The sequence below is a fragment of the Pygoscelis adeliae genome, unplaced genomic scaffold (genome assembly GCF_000699105.1).
Source record: "Pygoscelis adeliae isolate BGI_AS28 unplaced genomic scaffold, ASM69910v1 Scaffold61, whole genome shotgun sequence".
NCBI classification, from domain to species: domain Eukaryota; kingdom Metazoa; phylum Chordata; class Aves; order Sphenisciformes; family Spheniscidae; genus Pygoscelis; species Pygoscelis adeliae.
In genome coordinates, this window is record NW_008824010.1 from 73,750 (window position 1) to 87,854 (window position 14,105).

General features: G+C 49.8%; 1 protein-coding gene across 1 annotated transcript in view; it reads left to right on the forward strand.

The window, feature by feature from the left end:
• The window catches only part of LOC103918953 (Golgi apparatus membrane protein TVP23 homolog B-like), a 12,103-nt gene extending 5,365 nt beyond the window's left edge, over positions 1 to 6,738 (forward strand). The window contains exons 2-7 of the mRNA XM_009326384.1: positions 347 to 429; positions 1,308 to 1,452; positions 1,946 to 2,035; positions 3,338 to 3,469; positions 3,558 to 3,686; positions 5,281 to 6,738. Of these exons, the coding sequence (XP_009324659.1) occupies positions 347 to 429; positions 1,308 to 1,452; positions 1,946 to 2,035; positions 3,338 to 3,469; positions 3,558 to 3,686; positions 5,281 to 5,313 (612 nt within the window). The 3' untranslated portion in view covers positions 5,314 to 6,738. The remainder of the gene's footprint in view (positions 1 to 346; positions 430 to 1,307; positions 1,453 to 1,945; positions 2,036 to 3,337; positions 3,470 to 3,557; positions 3,687 to 5,280) is intronic.
• Positions 6,739 to 14,105: the final 7,367 nt, after the last annotated feature.

A 14,105-nucleotide genomic window follows, 5' to 3' on the forward strand; every position in this document is an offset into this window, starting at 1 on the left:
GGAGCAGCTTTTGTACGAGGTAATAAGTCCTCTAAGAGGAACGAGGACTGAGGGGCCCGAGGCTGGGCAGCGAAGTCAGCTGCCTGGGTGCAGAGGGGAGCCTTGGACCCGTGCCCTGAGCTCACGTAGGTGTCACGAAGCACAAATCAAACCGCAGAATAGAGCAGAATCCAATTACCGCGTTTTTTTTTCTTTTGTATGTGGTTAAATCTTCACGTTACTCCCGAATTAATTTTGATCTTAAGGCGCCATCACAATACTCTGGGTAATCAGAACTGTCCCTGCTTGAAGTTGGAAACAGGTTCTTTTTTCCGATATGACTCTTCGTGTCTGCTCCCCGCTTTAGGACAGCAGTGATGACATTGAGGACGTGTCCCTCTTTGATGCAGATGATGATGCATCCAGGAGATCAAAAAAGTCAAAAATAAGGTCAGTGGCCATAGAGTTTCTAGGTGAGTTCTAGGCAGAAGCCTGAGGGAGGGAAGGGCTGCCACATTACATCAAAATATGTAATGGCAAATACCTTCTTTGTTTGGCTAGAGGTAACGGAGAGTAACTTCTGGCTAACCGAGAGTGCCAGCTCCAGAAGCTCAGCTGGAATTTGTAGACCTGCGCCTTCATGCCTCTGGGTGCCCCCACATGTAATCTGGGTTTCTCTTCCTGTGTGTAAGGGATCTACACTGGCACAATGACTCTGTGTAACGGGAGGTTCTCGCCGCGTTGGTGGTTCTGGGCTAGTCCGTTATCTCTTCCCCAGTCTTCGTTCTCGAGTACGTTTGGTGCTGCCCTGCTGTCTGCCATGTCCTGGCGTGGCTGGTCCAGCCGCCTCCTTCCTCGTTCTGCCCAAACTCCTGCCACAGGAGCAGTGTCCGTACGCAGGTGCTGCGGTGACCCTGGCTCTACTGCACGTTTCTGACCTGGAAACTGCAGAAATCAGAAAGAAGGGCGGGTCTGCTGTGTTGAGAACTGTCATCTTTCCTTCAGAGGTATTTCCTCTGTCAGAACCTCTTTTAACTTACCCCATAAAAACTGCCTCACGTTGAACACTAGGTAAAACTCCCCGTCCCCTTCCGCCCCAAATTCTGCCTGCACGTGGGATATCACTGCATGTAGAATGTGTCTTCCTTATGATGAGCTTCTAGTCAGTTTATTTTCCACATTTTCAGCAGTCGTGGCGCACTGGGTTCGTGTTACGATGCTGATCCTTATCCTCCGAGTTGGCGGGAGATGGCCTTGGCAATGTCATTTCTCTGAAATTGCTTCGGTCTTGTCTGACAGAGCGGTGACTGTACTGTACTTCATTCCAGGCATCCAGTGGCATCATTTTTCCACTTATTCTTCCGAGTCAGTGCGATAGTTGTCTATCTGCTCTGTGAGCTCTTAACTAGCAGCTTTATTGCCTGCATGGTGACAATTATCCTCCTCTTGTCGTGTGACTTTTGGGCTGTAAAGGTAAGTTCCTCTTACGCTTTTTGTTATTTTTGTCTTACTATATAAGAATAATTGAAGAGAGTGATACTCATGTCACAAAAAAAGTAACTTCTTTGTGCCTTTCCAACAAAATGGTACCCAAGATACCCTCAAGTACTGTGACGTATTGCAAAGTGTTAATGAAATAATAACTCTTAAACCTCTGTGTACCTGACTTCCTGTTGAAAATCAAACGGAGATATATGTTAGACTTTCTATAAGGGAGCACAGGCATCATTATCAGATCACTTTTGAATCACCAGAAATACGCCTCACTTTATATTGTTATAATAATTTGTGATTGTACTGGACATACCGGAAAATAGATTGTTGTGGACATAGGAGCTATGTAATCTTGTTTTCCCAAATGTGAGGCAAATGAGCACCGTTGAAAATAGTAACCCCAACGGCTGAACTGGGCAAATGGTTTCTTTTAGCAGAAGATAGAAAGCTCGTTGCTTTTCTTCTATTTCAGAATGTCACAGGGCGACTGATGGTTGGCCTTCGCTGGTGGAACCAGGTGGATGATGATGGTAGAAGTCACTGGGTATTTGAAGCCAGGAAGGTAATTTTCTTTCTTTTTTTTTTTTTCTTCTCTTTTAATTGTTTCTGTTTTACGAAACCCCTATTGATTGGAGGTTATGCTTGTGATGGTAGATTGCACAATGTAGACGTTTACTTCCAGCCACAGATCTGTAACCACAGGCTTGTTTCCTGTAGGCTGCTGAATGAGCTTTTTGGTCGTTGAATTATTTAAAAATTCTCATGATGTATTGGTCTGGCGTAATCTAAGCAACCTAAAAGTTCCACATAAAATGCAGTAAATGTTCCCATGTCACGTCAGTAACCTACAAGTTTTCTGGAGTGGGCTTGGAACAGCTGACGTAGCTTCTATCTCCTACAGAAGACTACTGGAAGTAGGAAGACACGTATAGCATTCGTCATGGCTATTGCTTTGCCTTTGTGTTCATGACGGCTACTGCTACGGCTCGTATCCCATCTGTCAGGCCCCTCACAACACGTCACGTATTTACCCTTTTGATCCCTGTCTCTGGTCTCTGTTTGCACGGAGCTGATGGCATGCAGATCGGGAGTGAGGTAGAGATCGTTTCCTAGATCACGTGGGAGGTCTGCAGTGGTGTAGGGACTTGAGCCTAAACCTTTCTCCAGCTGAGTTTGTGCACTCACTACAGGCCCATTCTTTCTCAAAACCGTGCTGATTTAGAAAAGCTACAACATACTTGGGGGGGTAGGGGGAAGGTAGCTGAACTGCTGGTGATGCTGTACATTTACCCAGAAGTTGTTAAACCAGTCCAGACTTTTTAACTATTACAGGAAGAAGTGAGTGCTTGCTTGGGATCTTCTGCTCTGTAAAGACTTTATAAAATCAGTAGTGTGGTGTGAATCAGACCTCTGCGCGTGTAAAGAAAAAATTACCCTACTTTGATGCCTAAGAGTATCAATATTTAGTTCTGCCAGTGCTGGGAGTAGTGAAATTCTGGTTGTCTGTGCAGTGATTTGGAGGTAGAAAACGTTACCCCTTTGGCTGTTTCTAAGCTTTGTAACTGAACCATGCAATAAATGTCACGTTTCCCAAACTTAACCTTTTAGCCCCAAGCATTCCGAGAGGATGTGATGCTGCTGCCTCCGCTGTTTCTGATAGAAAATTGACAAAAGGGTCCCTTAAATGGAAACATCTTCTGTTGCAGAAAGATCTTTACGTGATGTAGATATGATCTTGAAAGCACCCAGTACTGCTGTGTGGAGGCAAAAACCAGGGGCCTTGTAGATTCTGGACTGTTTTTAATGACAATGTGATCTGTACAATGCAGCAGCCTGTTAATCTCCATTTCCTTTCTGTTTCTAGGTATCAGCGCAAGGGAGTAAAACCTCATCGGAAGCAGAGTCCCGAATTTTCTGGTTAGGTCTAATTACCTGTCCTATGATCTGGGTGATATTTGCTTTCAGCGCTCTCTTTTCCTTCAAAGTGAAATGGCTGGTGAGTTGACTCCCTTAACTCAGTAATAGATCTTGCACGTTACAGGTAAGGCGGTGTAAATTAGTGATTTTATTTTCCTGTCTCTTAGGCAGTGGTTGTGATGGGAGTGGTGCTTCAGGGAGCCAACCTTTACGGTTATATCAGGTGTAAAGTTGGCAGTAGAAAGAACTTGACAAGCATGGCGACTAACTATCTTGGAAAGCAGTTCTTGCGGCAGGTAAGATTTCCAGGGTTTTGGAAACCCTCTGGTCATATTTCTTGCTGTCCATAAACTTCCTTCCTGCCTAGGCATGAAAGGAAACACTGAAAAAGTTGTTATTTAGAGTTCTGCAGCGGGACCCTTCACGCCTTACGTCCTTGTGAATTTGAGCCCCCTTAGTTAAGTCACAGAGTAACTTGCCTAATTATTGGCATCAAGTTCCATTTGCAGTGACTCGTGAGCTCGTATTATTTGCTGGTGCCATGGACAAGTGCCATAGGAGTTGCTGGAACGTGGCTGGTATATTGGAAATAAGGAACGCGGTGAAAGTGGTCACAGAGTGAAATAGCTTTTGGTAAACTCTGCTGCTCTTGGATAACGCGTTGCTAAATGACTCCTTTCGTTGCACTGCTTCCTCTTCAGGTTGTGCTAGCCAGAAAACCATGTCATGGTTTAACCTCAGTTGGCAACTGAGCACCACGCAGCCGCTCGCTCACTCCCCCCGCAGTGGGATGGGGGAGAGAATTGGAAGGGTAAAAGTGAGAAAACTCGTGGGTTGAGATAAAGACAGTTTAATAGGTAAAGCAAAAGCCGCGCACGCAAGCAAAGCAAAACAAGGAATTCATCCACTGCTTCCCATGGGCAGGCAGGTGTTCAGCCATCCCCAGGACAGCAGGGCTCCATCACGCCTAACGGTGACTTGGGAAGACAAACGCCATCACTCCCAACGTCCCTCCCTTCCTTCTTCTTCCCCCAGCTTTATATACTGAGCATGACGTCCCATGGTATGGAATATCCCGTTGGCCAGTTGGGGTCAGCTGTCCTGGCTGTGCCCCCTCCCAGCTTCTTGTGCACCCCCAGCCTGCTCAGTCGGTAGAGCACGAGAAACTGAAAAGTCCTTCACTAGTGTAAACACTACCTAGCAACAACTAAAACATCGGTGTGTTATCAACATTGTTCTCACCCTAAATCCAAAACACAGCACTGTACCAGCTACTAGGAAGGAAATTAACTCTATCCCTGCCGAAACCAGGACACCATACATCTGCAGGGATGTTGCATTGGTCCTTGTGCTTCAATGCACAGCTGCAGCGTGCATAGCGCTTAGCCGAAAGGGCTGCCACGGCCTTTTATATTCTTTCTCACTTCCAACCAGCTCTTCTCAACAGGTCCTTTTCTGCCCCAGCGCTGGGTTTCATCCTTCCATAGGTCCCTGCAGCAGTAGGCACAACCGTCCCTTGTTCCACTTCTAGGCTGTCATTTAACTTCTGCTGTTGCCGGGTTTCCTGGCTGCGGCTGGCTGTATTACGCAGACGAGACTGGGGATGGGTGGTTTGGCTGCCACAGGTTCACAAATGTTTTCTGGAATTATTGTCATTAGTGTGAGCAGAAGCTGAAGCGTTCATAAGCCTTTCTTGGCAATCTGTGCTGGGATTGTCCCCTTCCGTAGCTCGATTCGCTTCTGAATGCTTTTACCACTGCGGTGATTAACCAAAGGCCCAGACCAGTCTCAATCTCTGGCAGAAATGAATGTCTTGCCCCAGAATCATGGCAGTGAGTCACATAGTTCTCCTGTACTCCTTTTCTTCTTTTCTTTTTTTGCCTTCTGCAGACTGTGCCTAAAGAGGACCAAGCTGCATCCTGAGTATGGTGGAAGCCTCAAGCCAGACCGGATTCACAGTAGTGAACAACAGAGAATGTTGCTCTGACCCATGAGATCTGGGAGCTGCATACGTGAGGTGTGAATTAAAAGAAGTAATTAAATTGTGCAAGACTTCAGGTTAACGCTCCTAGCAACTTATATTCAATTTTCCGCTAGCAGTTTGTGTTTTAAGTCTTTTCTTCAGTTTGATTAATTAGAATTAATTTGCCTAAACTTTAAATGAAAAAATATCCTAGGTGGCTCTCATACAGGTTTAGAACTAGGGGATGAATTGAGAGAAAATCACTTGACATCCTTCTTCAGAAAAACCATGCACGAGCCGAGCCTTCTGTTACCCAAGAACTCCCCCGACTCCTCCAGCAGTTGGTGCCTCAAATAGTTTCAGTTGTGGACGTTGCTGCGTTTTGTTCTTGGAGGTCATTGCTGCTTCTGTTACGAAGTTTAGATAGCGCTCTTTTGGCTCCGCATCTCTCTCATTCTGTGATTTGAACGGCGCTGAGGTGGTTGCAGTGAAGGACATCTAAAGGAAATGTTGCTGTTGGCTTAGTGGGAAGATTCTGTGGTTTCCACGAGACTTCAATAAAGCGACTTCTGAGCAGCTCCGGTCTTTTATTTATCTGAAGCATTCTTGGAGGTCTCAGTAACATCTTAAACCCCTGGATTTATGGGAAGTCCCTCTTCTACCTGTAGGCCTGTGTCCGTCTGGAGAGCGTAGCAAGAGTAAAACCAGTTTACGAGGAAGGTTGCAGGCACAGTTTTGGAGACGGAGTGAATCTGAGAGCAGTCGTCGTCTGACTGACGCTGTTGAAGTGATGCCATCTGGCGTCGTGTCGGCGCCGCGCAGTAGCGTGCGTTTGGTGCCGTGGGTCGTCTTCTCTGGCCGGGAGGGTGTAGGGTGACGCGGTCTGCGGTTTCCTCACCAGCCCCTTGGCACGAGGTCGCAGGGAATGGGACTGACAGGGGTTTACGTTTCCTCAGTCCACGCAGTATGCTGTCCTTAAGCTGTGCTCCCCAAGGAGTCTGTGGGCTGGAAAAAAGCCTTTCGTAGGATCGTGAAACGTTGGCTGGCGGCATTCACGTAGATGGCAGAAAGTGGCGTGTTTTATGTGAAAAGCTGTATGAAAGGGATCGGTTCCTTCTTGTCATGTAATTCTGTTCAAGGCAGACTGTGCTTTCGCAGCGGCGGATATTGTAAACTTCAGATGAGGTATTTTAAATTAAGGATGTGGTTTCTTTTTGAATAATGGGCATTGTAAATTGTGGGATCGCATTAACGTGACTTCTCTCCCTGTACTGTAGCAATACTTGGGAGCTGTACATTTGTTTAACTCTTTGGATTGATACCTTCCTTTTGTAAATATGTATTTATAAAATCTCGAAATTAAAAGAATGCTTTGTTTAACCAGACCAGATAGCCCTTCTATGATTCATGGCTGAGCTCTGTTTATACATTGTGTTCTTGTAACGTGGTTTTAACGGGGGTTACTTGTCAAGTTAGACGGTGCTGTGTAGCGAGCTCTGGCACAGTTCCTTTCACCCAGGGGTCTTGGACAGTTTTTCCCTGTGCCAACGCTTTCTTCGCAAGCGTGCTGGAGCCGTTACCATGCAGCGCTGAAGCAACTGTCACTGTAGGGCTCGGCTGGAGTGGCTGCTCCCGAGGGCACTCGCAGGGCCCCTCTGCCCAGGTCCCTGGCTCGCTCCTGGCAGGTGGCAGCGTGCTACCGTAAATGCTCGTGCCACCACCTAGCGGGATCTTCTAGTCCCCGTTTACATGGAAAGGATGATTTATTTCTAAGGAATGAATGTAAACAGGCAAAATGAAGTCAATCACTGAAGTGAAGGTGCTTCTGCAGCCACGCGGGGATGTGTGACTGCAGCGTCTGGCCCGTACGGCGTGATGGAATGGAAATCCTTTCTGCTCCAGTCCAACAAGGCCCCAGTTTGCCGCTGCCATCGGGGGGACGGCACTGACTCTGGCACAGCTCCAGCCACGAGGTAGTTGTTTTAAAATGTGTTGAAAGTTTCGACTTAATGTTTATTCTCCTGCTGCCAAAGCTCCTCCCAAACTGCTGGAAAATAGAGTGTGCTTTTCTGGAAGTTGCAGTTTATTTAATCAAGGACAGAGGCATTTATTAGTACGTTGCCTTTAAATATAGCCCTCTTTGGCTTATTTTAGCCTCTTGGCAAACATTCAGTCTTTTGGCCTCTGAGAAGCTGGCATTTTATTGTGTTTCTCCACGGCGTGGATCAGAACCAAATTTCTTATCGCTTCTCCAGTTGGGCGTGAGACTCGTTTGATTTTTTACTCGCTGTCTGCTGGGGTTTCCTGTGAAGCGGGAAGTGGGAGTTGCCGCGGAATGGGGAAATTCTCTGAATGTGCTTTTTTCGACAAGCCTGGGGAATCCACACTAAGCCAGTTTCTTGAGCATTAGCTGTGTAATGGTGGCCCCACCTAAGACCTCCAGGCCTGGGTGGTGGCTGAACTTTCAGGGTTTACAGAAGCAGAAATACTCCAGGAGCAATAATAAAAAAATACTATTTGCTCTGAAATAGCAAAGTACGCCTCGGGTGTTGCAAGCACAGCACTGAAAATCATCCTTGAAATCATCCTCACGTTACAGGCAGAGCCATTTTGAGTCCTTGGAGCATAGTGGCTTGGGCCAGCAGGGAGCTTGCTCGCAGAGCTGGGGACAGAACGGGCCCTGGGGGACATTTGCTGTCCGCTTTGGGGTGCGTGAGGCCTCGTCCTTCCCGTGCGTCCTAGGGATGAGCTGCTCTGTCGCTCTTTGGCCTCAGCGGGGACCTCGCCCCTCCTGCTGCCGCAGACCAGCCTTGGTTTGTCCTCGCCCACCGTGGCATTGCGCTGTGCAGCCAGCTGGGTGCTGGAGTCCCCGGGGAAGGCGCCCAATTTCAGGGGCAGAAGCAATGCTTTTTCCGGCCCTGTGCTTTAACGCGTTACCATGATGCATCGGGATATTCTCAAAACACAAAAGCTTTAGAGGCAGTTCTGCCCCGTCCGGTGCATCTCCCCTTCCCTCCGTGCTGCCCCCCTGCCCTGGGGGAGGACCGCAGGGAGGGGCGAGGGAGGGATGCTGAGTGTGCTCGGGCAACCTGGCCCCGGGCACTTGGAGCCTGCCTTTCTTTTCCTCCATGAATTTCTTGGGAACTTGCCGGGCCTGGAGGGCTGCAGGGAAGGGTCTTGGCAGAGGCCACGGTCAGCCCTGCTCACACGGGACAGGACATCCCAGCTGGTATTTCCTAAACAAAAAGCTGCAGTGATTAATGGAGAGTGACCTTTGGGGAGACCAAAGGGAGCAGGGATGTGGGTGAGGAGGGTGGATGTCGTCCAGGACCCAGCGCCACTTCCACGGCTCCTGGCAGGAAAGGATTTCTCGCTTCCCTCCTGCCTTTCCGTGCAAACAGCCCCCGTTTGGGAGCAGGCATCCCTTCCCACCCTGCAAACCCACGGCAAACCAAGAGTCACCCCACGGCCCTGATAAGGCAGGTGAAGGGGAGGGAGAAAGGAAACGCTATTTCTGTTTTACTGATAGCAGCATTTTTACACCACAGAGGACACGTGGGCCCGTCATTATTTGCCTGTGTGTGCCGAAAGCAAACGGGGTGTGTTCAACGCGATTCCAGTTCCTTCCTATCCTCTCCGGTGCCACTGCGTGGCTCGGGGCAGCTGACGTCGGGGACGCGCTGCGCTGGTTTCTGCCGCTCAGCCACAGGCTGCAGCGCTCGGCTGGTTGAATTTCACTTCTCTTTCTCAGGGGGAGGCATCACCTTTGGGTACGGCTGTGGGGACAGCCTCTTCCTCAGCTCGCAGCAGGTATGTGTGCTCCCAGCTGTGTCTTGAAGCTGCGAGAATGGGTCTCTGGGTCAGACTGAACCCATCAAACCCCAGGTTTGTCTCGAGCAGTAGCTAATTCCGTGTGCCTTGCAAAGACTGTATGGAAATGGCAAACTCACAGCCACGCTTCCAGGAACATCTTTTGTACCTCCACAGGTTTGTGGCTCCCTCTATGTCACCTGATGGATTTTGCTGCCATTAATTTGACCAATTCCTTTCTGAGCCCACGCAGACTTCTAGTATTTGCGGTGTCCTGCGGCAGAGAGTTCCACAAATTAACACTGGCCGTGGAAAGATGCTCCGCATCTTGTTTGTGTGGAACCTGCCTCCAGCTTAATTTGGTGCCCATCTGGGAAGGGAAGGGAAGGCCAGGGGCGTTCTGTGTTTGCCACCGTATACAGCAGAGAGACGCTCGATTTTGCATTAAACACGGGGTTTGAAATCCCCAGACGGACTTAAACTACCGTTGGGATCCTGCTGGATCAGCTTGCTGAAGATCCAGGGTCTCCCGTCTCTCTCAAAAGCCACCACCAGCTCACGCTGCAGTGCCAGGACCAGTTAGCATCCTCCAGGACAGCGATCACTGTTTGCCAGGATGTGTCCCAGCAAGGTCGCAGGTTATATCGGGGTAAAGATGTCCAGGAGGACACTACAAAGGTCCTTGGAGAGGAGGACGGTAAGGAGATGGTTGAGCAATTGGACCTCAAGAGAAGATTTGGGATGTGGGGAGATGTGGGATTCCTAGCTCTTCCAAGTACCTTTGTTTCTCTTCTTATCCTGGCAGGGCTGAGGATGACTCAAGGGCTCTGCAAGGACTGAAGGGTGCTTTGGTGCCCGGCAAGGAAAGCGAGCCAGTGTGAGAATGAGCAACCAAGCCTGGGGCTGAGATACTATTTTTAATGCATTTACATGTTTTGGGCTAATCCCAGCTCTGTGCCTGATACGTCACTGGGGCAAGCAGCACAAGGATACACGTGGTTTTCTGATGATACTCAGAAAGGCTGGCAGGGGTTGTCTTCATTTCTCAAGACGGGTAACAAGGAGCAAAACCAACGCAAATGCACCAAGCCTTGCACGGTGGCCGGGCTGGGCCAGGGCTGGGCCAGGGCTGAGCAGGTCCATCGCAGGGCAGGAGCCGGCCCTGGGGAGGCAGTGGGGCAGCACGAGACAAGACAGGGTGTTTCTTACAGCGGACAGGCTGTGGCTTCCCAGGGGTGACGGCAAAGGACAGGAGCGATCCTGGGGTGCGGAGCACGCAGGGACACTGCTGCCAGCCTCCCCCCATGCTGCCCAGCGTTCGCAGCATGAAGTGAATCCCGGGGTGACTGCGGACACCCGGTCCCTGCAGCACCCTCCGCACCCAGTCCCTGCAGCACCCTCCTCACCCAGGTGCCCCGTTTGCACTCAGAGTTAGGCACCTGTTTGAGCCCAGGCACAGCTTCCACTAATCTTTACAGCAGGAGGGTTTCCTTAGAGGGGCGGGTTCCTGCAAGCCCAGGGCTTTGTGTGTCTCTGTTGCGAAGTCCTGCATACCTGGGGTTTCAATTTTTAATGATGCACTAGTGAGATGAAAGAGCAGGGTCTCTGCTAGGCGTGTTTTATGCTGCTGACAAGCAGCATCTGCTGCGGCAGATCTGCTGTGGGGACCGTGCACAGAGTTGGCCAAGTTCAAATTCATGGAAAAGGCGTTCATTTTGACTCTCCTAAAGACACGATCCTACGGCAGACTCTGTTAGCGTTACAGCTGGGCTTTCAGAGCATAGTGAGCCATTTTTATATCCGCAGGTAAAAGCAGAAGGGTTTTTCCTGCGTTGTCCTGCTTCCTTTCTGTTTCCTTATAAATGAACTCTGCACGCTTTAAGGGCCAGCGTCAGCGTGCCAGAGCAAGCCTGCAGTACCCAACCGGTGGGTACGGCTTGGATCCCAGCGGTTTCTGGAGCCCCAGAGGTGGGGGGGAGGATGGTTGGATTTTCCTGTAACGGAGCCTGGAAAGGGAAGCATCTCACTTCCCTAAGGGATACTTAAAGAGGAGAAGGAGGAGACAGTAATTAAAACACAGAAAGCAACCCATAGTGTAGTGCAAGGTAGAAATGGGCAGCAGAGATGATTTCAGGCAGGGAAGCTTAGGGCCGTAGGGTATAGGCTATGGAGCTATAGCCCTCTAAGGTCATGTCACGCTACTGAATTATCTGTTGCACAGATGAACTATATCTACTTCAAATAGGTGGGTTTGTTCATATTAAAATGGCCACTCTGGGTCATGCCAAAGGTCCCTGTAACTCAAAATCCAGTTTCTGACCCTGCTTGATGATGCTGATGCTAAGGAAACGGGGATATAAAATAACGATGCCACTCTTGCACCTGCTTAAAGTCTGGCAGTCTGTGAAGCAGGATCTCAAAGGCTGCGTCTGCATCGTCGTTTCTAAGAGCTATGAACTTGTCTCGGGACTTAGTGGCATCCAAACCCTCCCATGGCAATGAGTTTCATACGGAAATGATGCGTTCCCAGGGAACCCATCGAAAACTCCTCTATTTTATTCCCATCCTTTGTTACGGATTTTTTCACAAACTATTAATTTGTACATTATCCAATTAATGGCTATTAATGCCAGATCATCTCATCCCCCAGCTGCTTGCTACACATTTCAAAGAGCCTTAATATCTGCCAGGTGGGACTCCCCTCCACAAAAGCCACGTTGATGCTCTTCAGCTGTTTCTTATCTCTGTGAATCCTGGTCTGTAGAAGTCCAGTTTGCTCAATATAGGAGTTGGATTTCTGGTCTGTTGTTCCTCGTATTCCCCCCAGAATCCTTAAGAAATCCCCACATTTGCCACCTTCCACTCCTCTGGCAGCAGGAGAAGCAGTTGGTTTGTCTGGGGATTAGCGGCTCGGTGGGTTCATCCCTGAGCCCTTTGGACTCCTCCTGGAAACCTCCTTGGCCTGCTGAGTTATTCCTCTTCGTGCTGCCAGCTTGTGCAAACCTCCATCTATTTAGTTCATTTTGGGCGAGTTCTTTGATTTTTTTTTTCTCTTTTTTTTTTTTTTTCCCAATCACAAAGCAATGTGTAAACAACTCCATAGTAACCACTGTAGTACATGAGTCATTTAGCCTTTCTGCCACAGGACATACTCAGTTGTTCTAGCCTACTGTTGTGTTTCCAGATTAAAGGAGGGTTTAGTTGTTGAGACAGTTACTCACAGTTTCCTACTGAGCGTACCGATGTTCATTCTGGCCCTTTTTTGATGGTTTGTATGACTTCTCCCCTGTTAGGTAGATCCTCTACCCCTGCGGGACCTTCCACGCTTGTCATCTGTCCCCTCTGCTCTAAGGTTTAAAACTCCGTGGAAGTTTCTTTTAGCTAGTAGCTGCTTTATATTTTGCTTTTGTTGGAGCCCTCCCTCACATCTGGACCCAGTTTCAGAAGGAATTTGAATCACCCACCAAAACTGCCTCTGGTCTCGGGAACTTCCTGCACCCGCTTCCCAGCATCCGAGAGCCCACTGGGCTGGAGGTGCCCAAACCCTCCTGCGGGCAGAGGTCCCGACCCAAAACCTCGCCTAAAATCCCTTTGGATGAGGAAAAAACTAAACACCCTTTTGCACAGCTCTTGGGTATGTGAGCCCTTGATTTCTCATGTTTTAAATCGCAGGGTCATGCCCAGAAGTTTGGTTTAATTAGGATCTGGACTGGAGAGAGGAGGGGATGGGGACTTTGCTTGGATCCTGCTGCGTCCCCAGCTCAGAGACCAGGTCATCGTAGGCGGGGTCTGGCCGGTGGCTGGGGCAGGAGGGCGGCACAGATCTGGTTGCAGGTTGGGGGATCTGGCACTGACACCTGGGGTGCGGTGCCTTCATCGGGCATCACAAGCCACGCTCGGGTTGATCCCCCAGAGCTCTTCTGCAGCTGCTGCGAGCGGGACGCCCCAAATCCCGCTGCTCCCAGCTGCTGCAAGGGCAACCTCAGCAGAACAGGAGGAAAACGCAGGATCTGTAACAACCCTGTGGGTTTTTTCTCTCTGTTTGGGGTGGGGTGGGGAGCGCAGCATCCCCTGGGCTGCTACCAGACCGGGCAGCCTTTAGGGGACATTAAACCAGCCTTCTTGTTAGCCCCTGGCCAGTGATCCCCTGGACAAAACCTCTTAATCCCCCATGGCCTTTGTGCTTAAGGCCAGCATCAGCAAACATCTGGAGCAGCACAGCTGGGCTGACCCCGCCATCGGGTCCCTCCAGCCCAGACAGCCTCCGCGCGATGCAGACTTCAGTCCATCCCTCTCCCATCTAAACCCACATGGCGGCAGAGGGAGCTCTCATGCTTTTTTTTAAAAAATTAATTAATTAAATTAAAAAAAACCAAAAACCAGAGCAAAGAAAGTTTTCTGGAAGGGCTTGTCGGAAACGCCTCCGACGATCAATCCTGCAATGTGAGAAGCGCCAGGAGCAACCTGCCAGCCCAGCGCGTCCCGTGCGAGCGTGGGACCACGGTGGGAAGGGTGTCACCTCCCCGGGCATCGCCCCTGGCCGCCCGTCCTCCCGCCCCTCGCAGAGGGGTGACAAAGAGGAAAACAATAACCGAAACCACCTCTCCTTCCGTTAGTGCTCCCCTGAGCTTTCTGGGGCTGAGCAGGGATATAACAGGAACATGATTTCACCACCCTGATGTTACGGGGTGGTGTGAGCAACCACTTGAGTTGGAAAAAATAAGTAAAAAGCAAATTTATTCCCAGCTGGGTGTGTGTGTGGGACCGGCCGGCTGGGTTGTCTCCTCAAACAGACCTCGGGACCGTCCCGATTCTGGGGGTAAACTCTGACTTAAATAAATGCTTCCTAGGAAGCGATTCAGCCCTGTGCCTAGCAGCAGGTGCCTGTGTGTTGGGGGGCACATCGCACCCCGCTGCACCCCTGTGGGTCCAGCACCCCTCC